Source organism: Syngnathus floridae, chromosome 3 (genome assembly GCF_059516105.1).
Source record: "Syngnathus floridae isolate MCC-2025c chromosome 3, RoL_Sflo_1.0, whole genome shotgun sequence".
Classification (NCBI taxonomy): domain Eukaryota; kingdom Metazoa; phylum Chordata; class Actinopteri; order Syngnathiformes; family Syngnathidae; genus Syngnathus; species Syngnathus floridae.
The window spans coordinates 18363451-18384262 of NC_142415.1; the positions used below are offsets into that span (position 1 = coordinate 18363451).

Here is a 20812-nt window from a genome sequence, read left to right on the forward strand (position 1 = left end):
GGCCCCCCCCCCCTGTAACTAACTAGATCACAGGTGGCAAACTCAAGGCCCGGGGGCCAGATACGACCCGCCACATTATTTTATGTGGCCCGCGGAGACAAATTGTGCATCAAGTTCGTGTGTCATTACTAAAATTGCAAATTGTTTTCACTTTTAATAATATGTTTTTTCTTTTTAAATATTTGACCAGTTTTTCCTGATTTGAAAACGTGTTATTTATCAGTTTGTTTTGTAGCTTTTACTGTATATAATATGAGGTGCTCATACATTTATTTGGGTTGACAGTCATAATGGCCCTCGGAAAGAAGCTATGACTACAATGCGGCCCGCGAAAAAAAAGAGTTTGACACCCCTGAACTAGAGTCTCAATTAAAAAGAAAACAGGACGCCAAATCGCAAGCTCTTTTTGTGTGACATTATGATGTTATGACGAGCAAACGATATCGGGCACAGACGGCCGGCGGGCAGGATATCGCCATATTATTCCGAGTCATTACACCAGAGTTGGAATGTCGGTCGGCTTCCTGTGACACTGAATGGTCAGGCCGGTGCGGTGCAGCGGAACCGGCTTAATGAGCTCTGACTTGTATGAACATTAACGCGTAAGCTGAAAATAAGAAACGTCCGCCTGACCTGATGTCAGAGTTTGTTTTTATGAAAGATTATGAGAAGCTTAGCGGCCATTATCTCACATGTGACGCTCTTCAACTGGACTTTGTCATGATCTAAATATGGACGAGATTGGTGGTACTCGTTCGGTCATGAAAGAAAAAGCCACATTACTGAAATAATATTTAGATTGTAGATTAACAAGTATAAGGTGACCATCCTTTATGAAAATAAGTGGAATTTAAGAACAATAAAATCATACTGGTGAGAAAAGTTTAAAAAAATCCAAAATTTGCAACTTGGTCATTTACCTATTAATAAATATGACTTCTTCCTTACGTCCATTTGGAAGTCTCCATTAAGAATAACAATGTTCTTCTCCTGATGGACAAATTCAGCCAAGCTCAATTCTCAACGCTCAATTGATTAATATTTGCTTTCAAAATGACACGGCGTGATGTATGAGGGGCTGGCCAAGTATAAACGGACGCATTCGAGGAGATGAATAGCCTCAGTTGAGGATTGTAAAGTTCAAGCGGCAGATTTGCATATTTATATTACACCTCGCTGATAATAAGCCCCGGCCGGATGAGGTCCGGGACGCAATCATCAATTTGTCAGTGTACGATTGTAACATGACAAGAGTAGTTCTTATTAGCTCGCCGCTACCACTGATATGTTCAATTACTAGCCACAATGGTTGCGTTGGAATCGTATTAAAGTAACTTTATACATAAAAAAAAAAACAATTTAGATGATGACAGTGACGCCGAACCTGTCAGCGGATGATTCATTCCAGACGCCGTAGAAAAAAGGAAAAAATGTCTGAAACCACTCGATAAATTGAGTTCAGTTTTTGTCAAGTGACAAGACGGTATAAAAGTTTCTAGCATTTGTGCATGTTGTGTGTCACTTCACGAAGCGTCGGACGCGGGAGTCAATAAAGGGCAAACAGGTGGATGAAATAAGCGCACCTTGCCACCCTCCCACTCCAAAATACTCTTAACACTACAGGTACTGGGCTCCAGCCCCCGGGGGTCATACTTAGAGCTGTGATGGGCCATAAAAAGCACTTTGCACCTTAAGTGAAAGATACAACTTTCAAATATTTGCTGCGCGGATGCAATTTATGCACATCTGGCTTGCGAGGAGCGACAACATCTGCTGGATGGTACTTTTGAAAGCTGCTTAATTTAGTCACAGGCCTTAAAAGTTGGGAATAACTTGACAAATATGTTGTAGGAAAGGTGTGAATTTTACTCAAAGTTGTCAATTTTCATTTATAAAAAGAAATATGATGTTAATGAGCTAGCTAGTGTCTCGCTAGCTTTTCATAAACATTCAAAGCTTCTTATTTAGGCCCCACTTGTGAGAGTTTAACCTTGCCAAAAAGTGAACCAGAGAAGATATTGTCTCATTTCTTGCCAAATAGTGAGGCCACCTCTCTACTTGCTTTATCATACCCAAACAAGTCCCTTCTTGATTTTTAAATAATTTTCAAACTTTTCAAGATTGTTGACCAAACTTCTAATCACAAAAATTACAGACCTGTCACGAGTCATTTTGAAACATTCACGTCCATAAAAGCAAGAATCCTGTTGATTCTGATTCTCTCTAAGGAGGTTCCACTGCAGTCTTCTGTCAAGAAGGAGGTGTGTTAAGGTGTTTGACGGACAATGGTTGTACAGGCTGTTTATCATAAATACAGCCTTAGCCCAGAGAGGTCCATCTGCTTTGATTTTATTTAGTGAATCCCCCCAGGGACCCCCGAGCTGGAGCGAGAATAACAATACTCGGGCCCATCTGTTCGGGCAGAAGCGGCCCGGCTAAATTACGGCACGCTACGAGCGGCGGGCATATGCCGTGGCATAAAGCTACAAGAGGGCATTGTGTGCCAGCTGTTGTGTTGACAAATACTTATCTGGCACTTCTGAAGTCAGCGCGAAGCTAAGCTGCTAGGTGTGGCGCGGGGTGGTGCCAATGCTGTTTTCTGCATGCATAATAACATGCTAATTTAACGGAGGGGATCACTTTGTTAGAGATTATCTGGGGATTTGGGTCACTAGATCCACAGTATTATGCGTGATCAAAGCAAGGCTATTGTAAAAATAGGGCGCTGTTGTTGATTAGGTTCATTACACTGACCTTTGAAGGAGGAAAAAAAAAACTATCGAGACAAAGTGAACACAACAAAGTGGTAAACTCAATTACAAGCTGATTGACTTAAAAAACGTCTACTTATTTTTTCCCATGGGAATGACAACAAAAAACGACAAGGTACACGGTGGAGTTTTTTTTACCTCGGGCAACGTGAGAACCAGAACTAGGAAATGGAAGACCGTATGACTTAATCTTTTGTCATCCTCCTGTAAGAATAACAATCTGCGCTTTATTATCGTTGTTTGTTTACAAGACGGAGGATGATCCCCGCTAAACGGGCTTTTCACCCCGCTCATCCGATTACCAATGATCTTGACAAACACACTTGCTGCTGTTTGTGGCCCAACGTATGTTCTCCTCAGCAATCGAAATTCTCACATTAGTTTTGGAACAGCCGAGTCAGAACCCAGACCCAAAACCACCATATGCACAAATTGTATTTACAATCAAGTGACAAACTCACCTCTTGTGTTCACCAAAAGCCTTGTCAAAATCCACTTGCCGCCTCAACCTGTCATCCAATACAAGAACCGTGTCAAAAACTCAACAAAAACAAACGAAAGGAGAGACAAAAACTCACCTAACTGCAAAATATTCTCTGAGCAGTTGTTGAAGTCTGCCACGACAACACGCCGTCGCCATGTTGCTCCCTTCCAAAACGGCATTTATTGAATGAAACATGTACAGCAATGTGACTGACATCAAACTCCACCTGTTACATTTGTGTGCACTAGAGAGACTGGACAGAGGGAAATCAATACAAAAAAAATTTCATTCAGTTCTCAAGACGTCTCCTGAAGGGAATCAGTGGCGGAACTCAGCAGTGCAGTAAAAGTCCCTGGAAAAGTGCAAACTACCAGAAAAGGCGCCTCATCTTGAAACGGTTCTGGCACACACGTTTCTCTGCTTCCACTTCAAAAGCACCTCATCGAGGTTTTTTTTTTCCCACTTAATTCATTTACAATATCTTCAAGGTTACCAGCCTTGTGTGTTGGTGTATGTGTGTGTCAGTAGTTGAAAACCTGACAGCATCATCAATATCATCATCAACCCTGTTTTTATTTCCTTAAAAAGGGACAAACATGATTAGTTTCAAATAAATAATATCAATATTTGATCACATCTCCTTTTTTTTTTTTGTATTAATCTGCTGCATGTCACATCTTAGAGAAAGGCGGTGAGTCGTGGGGCCCGGACTCTCAAAAAGGCTTCGTAAACATAAAAGATGTGCAGGGCAAATACTGTACATGTTAGAAGCGGACGTTCCGCCAGTAGCGGGAACACACCAAAAAAAAAAAAAAAACTGCATCCCTTGACCAATAAATTAGCTCTCCCCCATTACTTCCACCTTAAGAGGACTCGGCGCCAAAGTGCAGTTTTTCCCAGGGTGGAGGGAGTGGAACTTGAGGGGGGGGGGGACTGTGTAAATGTGCAGTCAAAGGGTTATAACAGCTACATTGTTTTCTGCAACACACAATCTGTGACCGAGGGTAAGACCGAGCAGGGTCACGAGAGCCCGAGTCGTGTAGTGCGGACCGTGTCCGCCGCTTCTCTAACGAGGTGTTAGGAAGCGCTCCCGTCCTTCCCGGTTATTAAGACTAGCGGGACTCCTCTTCTTAAGGGTCCTCCCACTTGCCCCCCCCCCCCCCCCCCCCCCACTCCCTCACCTCTCGGCTCCCTCCGTCTTTTAGATCCTTCTTGAGCTTTGCAAAGGCTCGGCTGAGAGATAAGGAGAAGCTACGTAGGACGACATGAAGAACACAATACTTCACCGAAAGCACAGTGCAAATAAAGCCCGCATCACCCCCCCCCAACCCTCCCCCTGCAGAACCTGACAAGTGTGGAGAGGGTTAACTCCCAACTAGGCAAGCCATCCTTCGGTTTAGTTCTTTTTTTTTTTTTTCATTGTGGGTCTTTCTGGGAAGTCCACAGCGATGAGGGAGGGAGGGGCGCCGCGTAGTGGCCACGGGGCTAGAGGATGACGACGAAGAGGATGGAGGGTGTCGGCGCGTCAGGGGCTACTTGTACAGGCTCATGGTGGGGCTCTGGTACATGCACATGTAGGCGTCGCACAGCAGCCGTCGGGCCTGGCCTTGGATGCTCTTGGGGTCGAGCGTGTGCAGCTCCTCGGGCGTCATCTTCAGGTAGGCCTCCACCTCGGGGCACGGCGACACCTGCGGAATGTTGAAGCCATTCTGGCCTCCTGCCCATGCGGGAACAGATTGAAGCACAACACAGTGTTAAACCCTCATCTCATTTCCTTCTTGGCACAGTTGTGATGGTGTGTCCCAAAAGCTGGGTCAACGACAACATGCAGACACGTTGCTCTTTGAACCAAATGTGACATGGAACAAAAAGATACTTCTTATTGCTTGTAAAAAATATATATACATATATAAATATATGTCTTTTTTTTAGATTAATCTAATTTATTCTCTTTCGGCTGTGATGTAATGACAACAGTTTTTTTTATTTCATTGCATGATTCTATTTTTTTTTCATATACGCTTATACTTGTTAAATTTATTTTATTCAAGTGATTTTAATTAACAACAATAGTTACTTATTTTATCATATATATATAACAAGCCTAATACCATAGCTGCCCATTTTAGAAAAACATTTGTATAAAGCCAATACTTTTCTATTGATTGGGTAACAATGGGTTTAAAATGAAATTTAACTCATAGGCAACAAAACATTACATTAACTAGGATTCTTAGGTTTTCTAGTTTAAGTATTATTTATATATTTCTATTTTAAATTTGACTTAGCAGAATTTTTTTTTCCAGACTATATTTCCCGCACGTATGCATAAAATACAATGCAAGTTTCAAAAAAATAACAATATAAAAAAATAATATAAAAGACTGAGAGAAATATGCTAGAGAAATATTTAAGTCATTTGTTTGTTATTAATACTAAAAAAACACTAAAATGTGATGCCAAGAGCAATAATAATAGTAATAATAATAATTATTATTATTATAAATATAATATTAATTCACAGTCATATGCAACTTTTTGTCTGAGTCAAGAGTTTTAAAAAATATGTTGTTTTGGTATTTTCATAGATATATTTTATATATGTTTTACAGTAACACTTGTATTATATCAATTACTGTCATACTGCATTTTACCAACAGTAAAAAAAAAAAAATTCAAAAAGCAAAATTTCACTCCAGCGTAACAAAAAAGGTTGAAAGGCATCAGAAGCGCAGCTTACCGTCTCGGTCAGCCATGCTGTCGAAAAAGAGCCAGGCGGAGGCGTCACTGCCATACTTGACGAAGGCCACGTAGTGACTGGTCTCAATGCACAGCACGGCAAACAGCTCCATCGTCTGGCGTGGGAACGCGCCCTGGCGCCCGCCGCCTTCTTGCAGCTCCTTGGGGACGCACAGCTTGCCGTGCCGGTGACTTTTTCTTCTCGGATGAAGATGAACCTGAAATGTAAAACTTCTCATTTACAAATTTTCTTTACATATATTTTTCTACAATATTTTGGATATGCTCCAGCAGACCCACCACTGACCATCCACCTCTCCTTCCAGACAAATTGGATGGATGGGTGGGATGGTCAGTATTTAAAGATAATTAAGGGCCTGTATTTTACAAAATCAAATACACTTTTAAGCATCTGCGTGAATATGACACATTAACACCTCGTAAAATAAAATCATTTAACCGATACTAATATGCTGTTCAAGTGGGAAGAACTTTTTGGTCCGTGACATCGACACTGCTCTCTTTTCTTTGTATTTGGCGCCATCGCGTGGCCTTGCCATCTGTGCTTGCTCCTATTTAAGGCAGACACGTCAGTCTATTTGCATGTACATTTCAAGTGTCATATATCCAATGTAAATTTGTTTACACACTGACAGAACACGCGAAAAAGCTCATATACCCAAAAAATGTATATAGTTTTTTTTTTCTATGTACATTGCCATGACACATATTCCAATTGTGTCACTTGAGAGCAAAGAAATGGCAACGCGTATTCTTTACCTGCGTATTGCACTTTTCACAGAATTGCTTAATCTTGCCCGCCGTGATGTCGCCGTCATCATAGCAGTCTCGGCACTCAAAGAGGGCCAGGCCTCCGCAGATGCGACATTCCCTGGGAGCTGGAAGGTAAGAAAGAAAAAAAAAGAAAAAAGTCTTTGGCATATGTGTGTGCATGTGTGCGTGGACTTTGTTTCGCTTGGGCCATGGTGACAACTCAGTGGAGTTTTATCACAAAGTAAAAAGACAGACGAGCAAGACACACACTCACACGCACGAACGCACGCATAAAAGCAGTCCGCTCCGACTCACTGTCTTCCAGAAGATCTGTGATGTCTAACTCCAGTGAGGGGAAAATCTTGTTGAACATTTTGAAGTCCTTGCCAAAGCGCGGCATCTGGATGATAAGGCAGGAGGGAGCCTGAGGGGCGAGAAAAACAGAGGCGAGGGAAAGCTTATTATCGTCCTGCACAAAAGCAACACCGACCAAAGTAGAGGGGGTGTTTACAATTAAAACACGCAGGACCGAGCGATCTCGCACGCTCCGTTTCTTGTTCAGACCGGCTATCTGATCACTAAGGGGAGGCTGCTTTACATCTAGGATGTGTTGTGTAGGATGGCGGCCCGTTTAAGATCCGCCGGTGGGAAAACAGGACGGACGGTTTATCAGTCTGGAAACGTTTCCTATTCGCTACTCCGCACTGTTGCCTTGATGCTACCGTGACTGATGGTTCCACGAGAAGTCGAAGACGATCACACTGTTTCCCAAGTTGATGCACGAGTCCAAAAATAGTTGCGTAACATTGAGGCAACTCAGCCAAAAGCTTTGGAAGACTCACCTCGGCAAACTTGAGGTCGCTGTTGATGAACGACCACTCCAGGAGCTGCTGGATGGTGGGAACACCAACCTTGTCTTTTTTGTCCATGAAGATCTGGTAAAAGTAACAGTCTTGCACCTTCTGTCCCGCTGACCTGCACAATGAAGTTTATTTTTTTTCCTTTATACTGTGTTCAAAACTACTGAATCTTGTTTCCAATGTCTATTTAAATCACTGATATCTCAGATAAACCAAATAACAGAACTTATGCTGAGATGACTTCTACTATGATATTGCATTTCCTCTTTGGGCCACTAGGTGAAGCTCAAGCTCAGCAACATTTACCTTAGTTTGAGCAAAGGGTCCACCCGCAATATGTGATGGAATAGTATATTGAGGAACTCCTCTGGATCTGCAGCACAAGATGTGACTCAATTAGTAAGAGGACAATCAGAAGGAAAACAAAAGATCTTGCCTTTTTCTTCAGAAGTGAAGCCAGACGCAGCTTCTACTTTCTCCAGGATCCTCCTGAGTTTCATCACTTTGGTGGCACACACATACCCGTGTCTGAGTGAAAACCAGAAGCATTGTGGGAGGTGACTTTATAATATGCAAAAAAAGAAACTTTTATTGACCGCACTCACATGCGCAGGGGGTTGACTATCTCAGTGCGTAACAGTTCTTGGGTCTCTCTGTAATACTCCACGTCTGTCTTTGAGCGCGGCCTCAGCAGAACTGTGTCCAGTACGGAGCTGAAGGAAAAGAGACTGCACGACAAGGGAAAGTTTGATATCATTGTTTGAACAAGTAGGTGATTATCAATACTGACGCTCATGAAAACATGTGAGACCACATTGATTGTGACCCATTCTCTTCTGAATCAAATCTTATTTCTGTACAGAAATAATTCCGACCAAAAGCAAGCCCTCTGGCGGGTTAACAAGCCAAAGTCAACACCATTCACTTATCAGGCTCTGCCTCAGGGCAGCACGCTTGAACAAAGAAAGTCCGCCATCTTTGATCAATACGACAGAAATGCAACAAATAAATGGTTAGTTTGAAATACAAAATGGAGCGCTGACCAGAAGAGGGTTGAATCCAAGTAGCACGAGTTGTAGTGGCCCTGGATGCCTTTCTTCTTGCCGACCATGATGTCGAGACCATCCGTCTCGCTGCGGGGCGGCGTGTTCTCGTGTACTACCTCGCTTAAATAGCCCCCGAAAGCTGTGTGAAGGGACACAGTTAGTTCGCTCAGAGCTCCCGCATCGTTCTACTGTCCTTTCTCTGCCGGTCCAAAATACAACGGGTGCGCGGCTTTACGACAGAAAATTACCATCGGCTGAAAACGGCTCCGAGTGGTGTTGAAGACGACGACGGATGACTCACCGATAGAGTTGCAGCGCTCGATGGGGTTGGAGGAGTGGTGCAGCGACGGGAAGCGGGAGTCGGGCCGGCAGCACTTGAGCTTCACGAAGAGGGCCTTCTTAGGCGGGCAGTTGAAGTAGCGCGTACCTTTGAAGGTGCCATCGGTACAACCCGGGCACTCCTCTTCCTGAAATATGCCAAGCCGATAAATATTTGGGGGAAAACCGGTGCGCTTGTGTGACACAGGATTTTCAAAACAAGACTCGTTCATGGATGAGGTTAAAAAAAATATTTAGACAAAATGTATGGAGTGATTTGAGTTCATCCAATTTTGCACACTCTGCCCACCCTTGGTGTTGTGGTATGTTCTCACCAGTTCCAGCCCAGCCAGTGGCTCCAACAAGCCTGGTGGCAGACCCACCCAGCGAATGACACCACACAGAGGGGGATTCTCTTTCACCTCCACCAGGGAGCCCACCTCAAGACCTGGCTGCCCTCTGGTAGGGGTTGCAGGCCGCGGCGACGAGGGGGCGGTGGGCGAAGGTGCCTCGGCGTGCTCCCCCATCACCGACTGGACAGACAGGGAGAGCGGTCCGTGGCTCATGTTGTCGACGGGCCCGCTCTTGCGGTTCAGGCTGAAGGGGAGGGAGTGGAATTTGTTGTCGCTAGCCAACGAGGCGGGCGGCGGCGCCCTAATGGGTGGGGGGGACTGGTTGAAGTCGGGGGGAGTTTCGGTGAGCGACTTTGCTGGGTCCTCCCCAACTGAAGGACAGACAGAAGACAAAACGTGTAAAAGGAGGCAATAAAACATGTCGGACACATTTTACAAATGACAACAAATAGAGAAATGGAACATGAGGATGAGGAAAGTCCATGTCAAGATGGGTTGTCATTATTTTTCACGCCATCTAGAGGATGACTGGAGAACGTCATGCATCCTGGCAGCTGGTTTGTATGACATGCTGAGGTTGTCTACCAGGTTTGAGGTTGCACTCTCAACTCATGGCCTTCCTGTGTGGTGCTTGCATGTGCTCAAGAAGCTTATGTGGCTTTTCTCTTGCTTCCTCCCAGATTACAACATGCAAGAGTGGTTAATTGACTTTTGTGTATTTTTACACCATTAAGCAGAAATAAATTTGAATGAAAAAAAAAAATTCCTCCGTTGTACTCATATAAATAATGTCCACATATGCTAATGAACACATGCCCGATAAGTCACTAAACTGTGATTCACAATTCAAATCAGCACCTCGAGGTCACCACCTGTTTATGAGTCACTGCTGACATTCACATTACAGGTCTGCATTCTAATGTTGGTGTGAATAAATGCAAAAAAAAAAAAGCTACTGCTACATCGAGACAAGGCATTTATGAAAATAAAAAACAAGTCATCTAATAAACACATGACATCAAGACATAGGGAGTGAAATTCTCTGGGAAGTACAGGTCAGGTAATATATGACAAAAATGATTCTCGACACCAATGGAAATACATAAATAAAGAAACAATGTGCACCTCTGACATCAGACTTTTACAAATGCTTTGACCACTAATTACTTTCTAATTGATCAAATGCTTCTGTATTTAATTTAGAGCACTAAGCATGAATAAAAGCCTGTACATCAACACCGATAGCACCATGCAAGTTGAACGTGACGCGAACAATGGTGAATAAGGGGACGGGACTGCTGGGGAATGTCTTGGTGGCAAGCCGCAGCGACTGACTGAGCATGTTGTTGGCTATGTGATGATTTCATGTTACGAGAACGAGCGAGTGCAGTTAAAAAATTGGGCAAAATCCACAAAATCATTGAAGAGCCCCATGTTTACAATGACATTCATGTCAAATGTTATGATTGTAACTATTTGTCAATCACGGAGCATTTCGGAAAAAGCCAAAAAGATGCTAGTTCGGAAGCAGGAGCTTGCCAGCAAGACGGTGGGCGTTCAACGAGTGGCCACGTGTTACCTTCGTCAATGTACCATGTGCTTTTGGATTTGGACTGCACTGGGGGGTCAACAGAGCTGCCATTTAAAGTATAGTAAAACTCTGACTTGCTCCTACTGCTGCACTGATGAGCTAATCCTGGAAATAACACCACAACACAGATGCAGAATAAATTGGAACGTGTACGTGTGTGTGTGTTGCACGTGTGACATTGTGTTTGAGATTCCACAGCATTTTTGATGTAGCTGTTTAGGATGCCTTGTTAGCATAGCACCGCTTTAAAAAAGATGATTCTACTGAAAAAGCAAAATTACAGCGCGGAGACAAAGTCCATGTTAGCACTGACAAGGAGCTAAAATGTTCATTTCAGAGGAAAAACTTTTTTTATTTTGGAGTACCTTTGCTCTTTGGTTTACTTTGGCCAGAAGACGACTTGTCGTTGTTGTTGCCTCTGGAAGCAAAAGTGTGCTTTTGCAGCCTTTGGTCCTGCATGGAATATTCTGTGCAGACCAAAATAAACATTCAACATGAGTCGCCATTTAAAATGCCCTCTGTGTAAATTGAAGTTGTCGTTTTTGAGCAACAATATTCTATGACGAGACAATTTGGCATAACTCAGACTCAAAAGATTTACAAATTTCTTTATTCTCAAACTTGACGGCTGGGCAGGAACTAAAAATAAATGGCGCCTTTGCAAACTAGCTTTAACTTCTCGTGACAGGAGATACAAGTAGCACTTTTTTTTTAAGTCTCTACATGGTTGCAAAGCTTCGTTTTTATAGCCTGTTTACTTGTTGACTGAAGGCGGGAGATGTAAAACAGTTGTGGCAGCTTTCTAGTGCGCATAAACACATCGATATGCCAATATGGCGAACAAAGAGCTATTTGGTCTGAGAAAGCAAGCAGGGCACCGAGACAAAAGACTCTCTCTGTTGCCGGCGTGGATAAAAAGAAGAAAAGCACATGAGAAAAACAGATTTGTCAGAAAAAGGAGGTGCAGCTCACCTGGCATTACGTCACAGATGGGGACAAGTCGCGTGTGCTCCAAACTGGCAAAGTTACACAGCAGCTTCCCGTCAAACATTCCGTCCCACTCGCCGATCGGATTGTCCTGGAAGAGTCGGAGCCATGAGAAGCGCGTAACCCTTCCAGGTCGTGGCACTTTATCTAACACGCTGGCATGGTGATAACCCAGTTGTTCATCATCCCCACATAAGCAGCCCCCCTCTGATTCAGATCCTCCTTAGAGCTGTAATCCCTCTTGCTAGTACAACCGAGCTATTCTTCCCCCCCTGGCAGTTTGCAATCCAACGCAGCGCAAACGCGAGATGGCGAGAAGGCGAGGCGAGGCTGGGCAAAAGCAGCGATCCTCCCAATTAGCCGCCTGCTTGCCCCAATGCCACACTATCGGGTCATACCACTCAGAGACCCCCCCCTTCCCCCTTGGAACGTGACTGCCTCCTCGTCTTGGTGTGGGCAGTGGATGCAATGCGTGGCGTGGGCTTGCCGCCGCCGCTAACCATCAGCAGTCAAATGCCGCCGTTACAATCTCTCTCCGACCACAACAGCACTCCCGACCTGACAACAGTCGTCATAGCTACCGGCTACGCTGATCCTTGGCAACAAGAACATATTGCCTAATGAAGAGCGATACAGAAGAAGGGATAACACGATAAAATCATCTAACAATTGCTTACGGGGAAATCTTACGTTTAAAAATTAATAAAAAAACTGCCTTGAAAAAAACTGTATTTTCTAATGCCATAAATTGATGAAGGGACTTTTTAATAGACTGATGAGCCTCGTGGTTTGCAAATGAGTTAAAAACAAATGAATAAAATGTAAACATAAAAAGTTGCTTCAAACAATAATACAAATTAGAAATAAGAATGATTTGTTTGTAATTCAACTATAATTAATCTATCAAAATTAATTTATAAAAAGCACATGGTTTTGGATCTAAGATTTTGATATCATTCACAATAAATCACTGACAGTAACTGATTATTTATTTAGATAAAGAAATGAAATCTCTTACATTACAAATATATTTGAATGAACCAAATGACTTACCATGTCAACACCCACGTAGTAGCCCAGGCTCTCGTTACCCGGCAGCAAGTCACAAAAAATGATGGTGCCTCTCTCAGGTCCCTCACGGGTCTGTACCAGGACTCTGGAGTTGATCTCTAGCGGTGGGTAGTCCTGGTCCTCCTCCACCAGGGTGACATGATCTAAGTCCAGATCGCCCATGTCGTCGTCGTCGTCGTCCTCCCATAGCTCCAGCTTGTCCAGGGCCACGAACACGCCGCATTCGTCCTCGCAGCGGAAAAGCTGGCGGCCCTGGAAGGAACCCTCCGTGAATCCCTGGCCTCGGCCCTCCTCCTGAAAATGTCAAAACCAGAGCTGACTGAAGAAGCTGGGAAATGTAAAACCTTTATATGTGCCTACAAAACTTGACATATAATTATTTGAGAATAAAATGTTTTTCAAATAGCATGGAAACAAATGAAGTGCAAAATTAAACAACCAAATAAATACTTGGTGAGCTGCTTATTTCTCAACAACTGTACCAAAGCATGCAACAACGGTATACAAAAGTGTCACAAAAAATCTGCACAAAAAAAAGTGCAAAAAGTGTACTGATGACATCACACATTATGATGGCAGAAAATAAAGCCATATTTTTCAACTTTTGTCAAACTCCAAATTTTCTACTTGCAGAATTCAAGTTCAGTAAGTCAGTCAGTATTTGTCAAAGTGTGTCAAGTTGGAATCCAAGAAGATGAAGTAAGGTGTTTATTTACATTGAGCCGCAGCCCGAGCGCCCGAGCGCTGCCGTCAGCCAACTCAGCTGAGCGCCGCAGAATAGAAACATTGTGCTGAAATAAGCAAAGCTTTGTGCGTTGCGTGTGTGAGCGTGTGTTGCTTCTGCGAACATGCGGCGCAGTGCAAGCGGCGAGTTGCGTTGGTGTTGTGGAAATGTTCTCACTGCTGTCAGTCGACAAACTACAGCTTTATGTCATTCTCAGTTTGTTTATCGTGTTATAAATTCCACTTCGGGATGTTGTGTTGCCATTCGTCAAATTTTATATCGTGAAATTGAAAAATATTGAACTTTCGTCATTAAATAAATGAACATTTATTTCTACGAGCACATACAAACGTCGTGAAAATTGGTACCGGTATCGATTCCCGGAAGCGATCAAGTGTGAAAAGGTCATTAGAATGGCCTCGTGGCACCAAATGCTTCAAAGTCGATAGGCATGGATTTTTTTTTAACCTCTGTGTATGTATTTCAAACTGGTCTAATATTGACGAATTGGAACCAGAGTAGATGTGATCTGTGAGGCTCACAAATGTTTGCAGTATCTCGGCAGAATTGGGGATACATCTCAGTAAAGAGAAACATAAACTGGGGTGGTTCTTACCAATAACTCCACTCCAAAGAGGATTCCCGAGAGGGCTCTGTCGGGCAGCAACGAGCCCTTGAAGCGCACCACGCCGGGCACAGGCTCATCCCCGGAACGCAACTGGACACGCACCTTGGAGCCGCAGTCGATGTCACGTACGCGCTCCAGCCGGGACTTATTCCAGAGTAGGGCGTAACGTTCCTCACAGTTGGTAATGGGGAAGAGCAGCTCGGCCAGCTTCTCGTCGATCTCCAGGACGTCACGCTCTTCCAGGCTCAGCACCACGTTGGTCTGGTCCAGAATGCGCAGGCTCCTCTTGCCCTTGCACGGTGGCAGCGGGCGGCCCAGGTTGTTGCGCTCCTGGCACGCCTGGCCGAGGCTGCCGCGTGGGATCCACAGGGTCTTCTGGGGGGGCTTCTCCATCGTGCACTCCTTCACCACCATGTAGAAACGCCAGTCCTCCCTGAAGCCCCCGCTGGGCTTCTCCTGGCTCCACAGGACTGAGCTCATGGCTTCATCCTAGACAACAAGGGTAGCATCACAGCAACTGGAGTCTGTGAGACAGAAAATAAAGTTTCCTTAAAAAAAAAAATGGCCTTGACTGGAATGAACGCCATCACGCAGTCAGTAGAAATCACCCTGTGTTATTTTACATTATTTTGAATAACTAAATGACTGTAATGATTTCCCACTTTCAACCGATGCAACATAAACCCTTTAAGCCACCTGCAACTTACTGCAATTGAGAATATAAAATGGGTTTCGCTTTTCTTTAATTGCTCGGATTTGCTCATTTGAATACACAAAAAATACACAAGGCGCAGGGTGCGACGCATGGACTTCCCCTCAAGCAAATGAAACCCATAGTGAGCACGCCATATCCGGCTGTAGACTTTTTTAAAGATGATTAAACCCCGCAAATGTGCTATAAAAGCTTCACGATATTATCTCATTTCATGTAAAATGACACCAGGTTAGTTAACCGACATGACAGCTTGGCCCCCCAGCTTCGCAAGCGTTAGCCCAGCCAGCCAGCACTCACCTACCGCGGGTCATTCTCACCAAAGCAAACGTCATTGACCACGGCCTGCCTTACCTTTGTTTTGGTGTTAATCGAGAAGATTGCGGGTGACGTGTCACGTCACCACCACCATTATTCCAATTTGGCGCAAGGTCTCCAAAATTAAGCCCAAACGCCGCTGTGGTCACCTCTGCTTACCTAAACGGCAAGCTAATGCTAATATGCTAAGCGCTACCCAACCGGCTACGCGGTGTGTAATCAGGCTACCGTGAGGCAAACTGGCAACCCGACAGCGAGGACGTCGACGGAGGACCGTCGCGAACTAGGAAATAAGAGCAACATTTAGATAAATATATATTTCAAAATTAATACAGTGTAACGTTGCGGTAGTGTACTTCAGCTATATTATTTACATGACGACCTCACGAAAGCTGGTGTAATACGTCATCAAAAGGAAGCTCGCTCATTGGCGGAGCATGTCTTACACCTGATCCCGATTGGCTGTTTGTTTCTATACTGGTTTCCCATTGAAAGTGGAACTGCGTAGTTAGGGTGCATCGCAGCTTGACAGTAGTCTGAGCTAGTGGGGTAAAGTTTGCTTCTTTTTAAAAAAAAAAAAATTAAAATGCATAAAAATGCATCTGTAAAGCATAGTCGGGAAATTAAGAGACTGCAGCATGGATTAATATGAAGAGAAAATTCAGACTGTCTCCACAATCAATGATAAGAAAAAAAAAATCTGGCAATATAGTTACTATCAAGAGTGAAAGCAACTCTCTTGATATTAATGATGATAAATATGACATGGTGAATGTAAAGACCACCACTTATACTTGCAATAAAAAAGCAATACCACAAGTGTTTGTGAACAGTGGGCATGCAAAGTTACCACAGTTGTGATTTTAATAAATATTTATTTAAAAAAAAAAAAAAAAAGCATCAGAAGATGAGTCTTGATTCACGTCGAGTCATCTCCTCCACCTCCTCAGGGCTTAGGGGATTGTTCCTTAACCTGCAAAATGAAAGTATCATCAATTGCAAGAAGTTTGTATTGACTGCAAGGATGTTGATGCACAATGTATGGTCAATGGGCAAGGTTAATCTATTTATTATAAAAAGTACATTCAAAAACTAGTCAAACAAACCAAAACAAAGCAGGCTTAATTGTGTCAATAAGCATTTAGTATAGAAAATTAACTAAACATGAGAATACATTATTTTCTTATCAAATTAAACTAACAGTTTATCATTATTTGTTATCTCATCTACCAGTGATCCCTGTATTTTAAAAACCAAACATCTTGAACACCAAAGCTCACCACACCAGATCTAGGCCATATAAAAGTAGAAAGTGCTCACCATACTGACTTGATACATGTGTTACACTCCATGGCTTGAACCAAACACTCCACTCCCTCCCTGGTGATGCAGTTTTCAGTCAACCTTGTACAGAAAAGAGGAAGAAAAAGAGGAATGAGTTGGAGGATTTGAGCACTTGTGCAACGAAGCTGAACTGACCATAATTCCTCCAGTGATGTGCCACTCTCAAGCATTGTGGCCAAAGCACGAGCTCCGGCACTGCCAACACCGTTTCCCACCAAGCTGTCATTAAAACACAACAAATAGTTCCAATACATCAGGGATTGTCAACAGGTGGTCTGCGGTCCTCTCGGGGTCGTGGCGGTATAGCGGGTGGCCCGTGAAATTGGAAATGGAAAATAACTAATATTTTAAAAAAATAAAATTATTTTATTATTTAGACTTGATTTATTTACCAGCTAATTTTGTGAATCATTTACCAAATTACATCAAATCTTGACAACATTCCCAAAATAGATGCAAATAAATAAATATGCATTTTAATTTACCTGATAAGCAAAAATATTACCTTAGCCATACTAGCGTTTTGCTGCCTTCCAGGGCACCGGCAATGGCCTCTGCACCTGAATCGCCAATCTTATTACCCCAAAGCCTGAACAAATTTAATATTACGCAGTTAAGATAAAAAAAAATTGCATTTAATTGAACATATCAACGTACCCTAAATGCTTCAACGAATGATTGAGCTCCAGCCCTTTAGCTAGTAGTTTGGCTCCTTCCGATGTAATATTGTTGTTGCCCAGCCTGAAACGAAAGACAATAAAGATCTGCTGGATTTTCAAACTCCAAGAAGACCAGTTGTTCTAACCTCAATGAAAGAAAATTCTGCTTGGTCTTCAGTAGATGAGAAATGTGTTGCGTACAAGCGTCAGTCAGCCTGTTGTTGAAGAGTCTAAAAAGGGAACACAAGTGGGGAACTACAGTAGCACTTAGACCAAAGACTTCATAATATAAGTTCAAGAAGGCTTACGCAATTTTCTGGAAGTTGTCACACTGAATTCCCTTTGCCATCAGTTTTCGAAGCCCCTCGTCGGTGATGTTATTATTTCTGAGACTGTTAAAGGGGTGGAGATACGTTAGCTACATGATAACAAAAATGAGGTCTTTTCTACTCACTAGAGGGACTTGCAAATATGCAAACAGGGAAGCAGCTGCTCCACGCCCACGTCGCCCACCGAGTTGTTGTCCAGTTCGATTCCCACGGGATTCCTCAGGTGCTGGAGCACGTAGGCCAGAGCGGTGCACTCCACCGGTCCGATGTTACAGTAGGTCATCTTCAGGTGGTCCACCTCCAGCTTGCTTAAGACCTCCCGGGCCATATTGCTCTCCCGCATCTCATAGATGCACTTGATGAGCCAGACGAAACCCGGCATGGCGTGCATGCTCTTTTTTTCCCCTTCAACGGGCTGGGGGATGGACTTGAAGTGCTTCTGCATGCCTTTGTGGAGGCAGCGGACCACCTGTTGCGCTTTCCTCTCCACGGTGGATGTCGGGGTGCAGTGCAACCACAGGTGTCTGTGTCTCTGAGATAGGAGACCGGACACAAAAGTGGCCGCGATTTGTAAATTGGGGCTTTCGGACAGTCCCTGTTCAAGGTCCGCAGTCAAGCAGGAGCCAAAGCAGGAGCTACCGAAGCCTGCTGCCTTTAGCTCGAATAGCTTAGCGACAGTGGAGCGGTCCGCGTTGTTGGACAAAACGATGTAAAGCGCGGCAAAGAAACACTGCATGGTCACGTGAAGGAATTCGTACCGAAGACTCTGGTGATGTGACATTTCCTTGCTTTGGGTTAGGAACCCCGCACAGATTTCTTTGTCCGTAACACAGCAGGTCTCCAGGTCAGCGCCATCGAAGACAAAACAGGAAGCTTCCACGCCCTGGAAAGCAAGCTGACCCAGATGCAAGATGCCGACCAGGTGTTCCTGAATCCAACTGGTGCTTGAGGAAGACTTGGAGGGGCTTTGGTGCTGCAAAAAATGCTGCAGGATCATGAGGTACACGTCCGTTATGGTCTGCGGTGTCCCATCTCCGCAACCTAGCAGCTCCTTGTGACACTGCGAGACAATCCAGCAGAGGACGGGACTGTGGCAGAGTCCCAATAAAGCCGTGTTGGCCTGAATGGACGCCAAGACTTTTGAGGCCACCGACAAGTCGCTGTGTTGTTTCTTGACAAAACAATTGATCCCATCGGGGGAAAAGCCTTTAAGGAAGAGTTCTTTGCGCAGATGCTTCCTCAACGTCGGACCCACAGCTTCCGGACGACTGGTCACCACCTTCCGAACCCCCTTCAGGAGGGACCCCTGGAGTAAGTTGAATAATAGTTCGTGTACGGGGGCGGGCTGCGTGGGGCAGCAGATTCTGCGTTCATCCGAGAAGCTCTGCTTGAGCTCATCGAGGCCATCAAACGTGATGACCACGAGGTGCGGGTGGTCCAGGATGAAGCGGAAGATCTCATCCTGGTTGCGGTCGGGCCAGCAGCAGTGGCGGAAGAGCAGTTCTTGGACTGACAGCTCATTGAGTTCCGAATTGAGCTTCCGACAGCTGAAAGGGAACAGGAGGACGAACTCGGGCAGGCTGGCACCTCGAGCCCAGAGAAGATGCAGCCTTTGGAGTAAGGTGCTCTTACCGCTACCCGCATCCCCGGATACCAGGACCGTGTCCGCCTCTTCATTCACAGTGCCTGGCGGTCCTACAATATCCTCCAAGTCCAGATGTGCTTGATCCTTGCAGTCGTGCGCCAGCTCCAGTTGACCTTGGGTGTAGATGTCATCAAGCGACATGTGGTCGGTTCCTCCGTACGTACTGAGGAAGACGGACTGGGCCGACACAGAACTGCGCAACTTTTTCTGATAGATAAGAAGTTCTGTAATGGAGGATAAAATGTTTCATGTTAAAATAAAATGGTGGCCGTTTGAACTCTGTGGCAAATACGTAAACAGCTTTGTTGGGGAAGTGCACAGTCACCGTACGCTGACTCAAGTCTGACCAACACGTGGATGATAAAATGCTGATATGTACGGAATTAAATGATAGGAAACCTTTGGGTGTGGTCTTCTCTGCTGTCAGGTTGCACCCCTGCTGTTGCTTTTGCTCAACGTAGCGTAGCACCACGTTAGCCGCCGACTCACCTTTGGAGCTCACATGATCCAGCAAGCGTCTGGCCTGAGTGGGACAAAGCTTTATTTACGCCACAGGAACTTGTATGACAGTTTAAGATGATGTTGATGCATCTAAAAGTACGAGAGATAAAGTTACCTGCTGCGCGGGTGTGTGCAAAGGCAAGCGTACGTCTCCACAGTCCTCGTGGGTGAAGCATCCTGATTCCAGAAGAACTTCCAGAGCTCCGTCCACACAGCCTTGGAGCTCTTCCACCAGGCTGGGTCTTTGTGTCAGAAGCGTCCCAGTGACAAGACCTGGAGATTCGGGCCGGATAGCCTCGGTCAAGGCCTGGCACGCTGCCTCCCCCTTGGCGTAGACCAGGTCCAGCAGATACCTGGCGTTGGTATGAAGCGGCCTCCCTTGCACACGCACGTTGAGGTAATCCTCCCACGAAAACTCCCCGCGGGCCAGGAGGACATCCAGAACCCTCTCGAGGGGCTCGGACGAGCCACTGGAGCACAGACCGCAGAGGATCTCGCTACGTTGCTTTAGCACCAGATCCTGGGCCATGGTCACCTTCTGGGGGCACACGGCACGGTCCAGTGGATATCAGCAAGGTGTCATGGTGGAAGGTCTGAACTTGATGCAGATGACACGGCTTTTCGTCTCCTCCATCCCTCATGCCTGGTTGCAAACATGGGGCGTCTTCTTGTTCTTCTTCATTCCGCAACCAAGTGAAACTTTGGCCAAGTCACATGACCACAGTTGCTAGAGAGAGAGAGAGAGAGCGCGAGAGAGAGCGAGAGAGAGAGAGAGAGAGAGAGAGCGCGCACTTCCGCTCAAATTTACGCACACAAGTTTCGACTAAATTTAATCAGTGTGTGCGTACATGCATGAATGTGCACACAATGAGTTGAGAAGTCAACAATTCACTTCCTCTTTCTAAATCCTCTCTGGGCAAACGGTCTTTTGCATTCAGGAAGTGCTTTTACAGCAAAT

The 20812-nt window shown here is 44.8% G+C and overlaps 2 protein-coding genes across 4 annotated transcripts; both read right to left on the bottom strand.

Annotated features, from left to right (window-relative positions):
- Positions 1-3809: 3809 nt before the first annotated feature.
- cyld (cylindromatosis (turban tumor syndrome)) lies at positions 3810-15788 on the bottom strand. Of its 3 annotated transcripts, none has more exons than XM_088371163.1 (17): positions 15413-15788; positions 14335-14835; positions 12977-13288; positions 11909-12014; positions 11302-11403; positions 10925-11041; positions 9328-9716; positions 8976-9141; positions 8672-8813; positions 8234-8356; positions 8065-8156; positions 7935-8001; positions 7611-7743; positions 7084-7192; positions 6775-6893; positions 5996-6212; positions 3810-4972 (listed from the first exon to the last, which is right to left on the bottom strand). In XM_088371163.1, exons 2-17 carry the CDS (start codon positions 14824-14826, stop codon positions 4788-4790), a joined length of 2871 nt encoding a protein of 956 aa, XP_088227289.1. In that variant the 5' UTR covers positions 14827-14835; positions 15413-15788; the 3' UTR covers positions 3810-4787. The 3 variants fall into 3 exon arrangements, with proteins under 3 accessions (XP_088227289.1, XP_088227288.1, XP_088227290.1); XM_088371162.1 differs by having other exon boundaries at positions 14335-14870; XM_088371164.1 differs by lacking the exon at positions 10925-11041 and having other exon boundaries at positions 14335-14870.
- Positions 15789-16231: 443 nt separating this feature from the next.
- Positions 16232-20564, bottom strand: nod2 (nucleotide-binding oligomerization domain containing 2). The gene is made up of 10 exons (XM_088371165.1): positions 19970-20564; positions 19753-19876; positions 17834-19577; positions 17688-17771; positions 17526-17609; positions 17378-17461; positions 17226-17309; positions 16856-16939; positions 16697-16780; positions 16232-16349 (listed from the first exon to the last, which is right to left on the bottom strand). Exons 1-10 carry the CDS (start codon positions 20381-20383, stop codon positions 16277-16279), a joined length of 2859 nt encoding a protein of 952 aa, XP_088227291.1. The 5' UTR covers positions 20384-20564; the 3' UTR covers positions 16232-16276.
- Between the last annotated feature and the right edge of the window lie 248 nt (positions 20565-20812).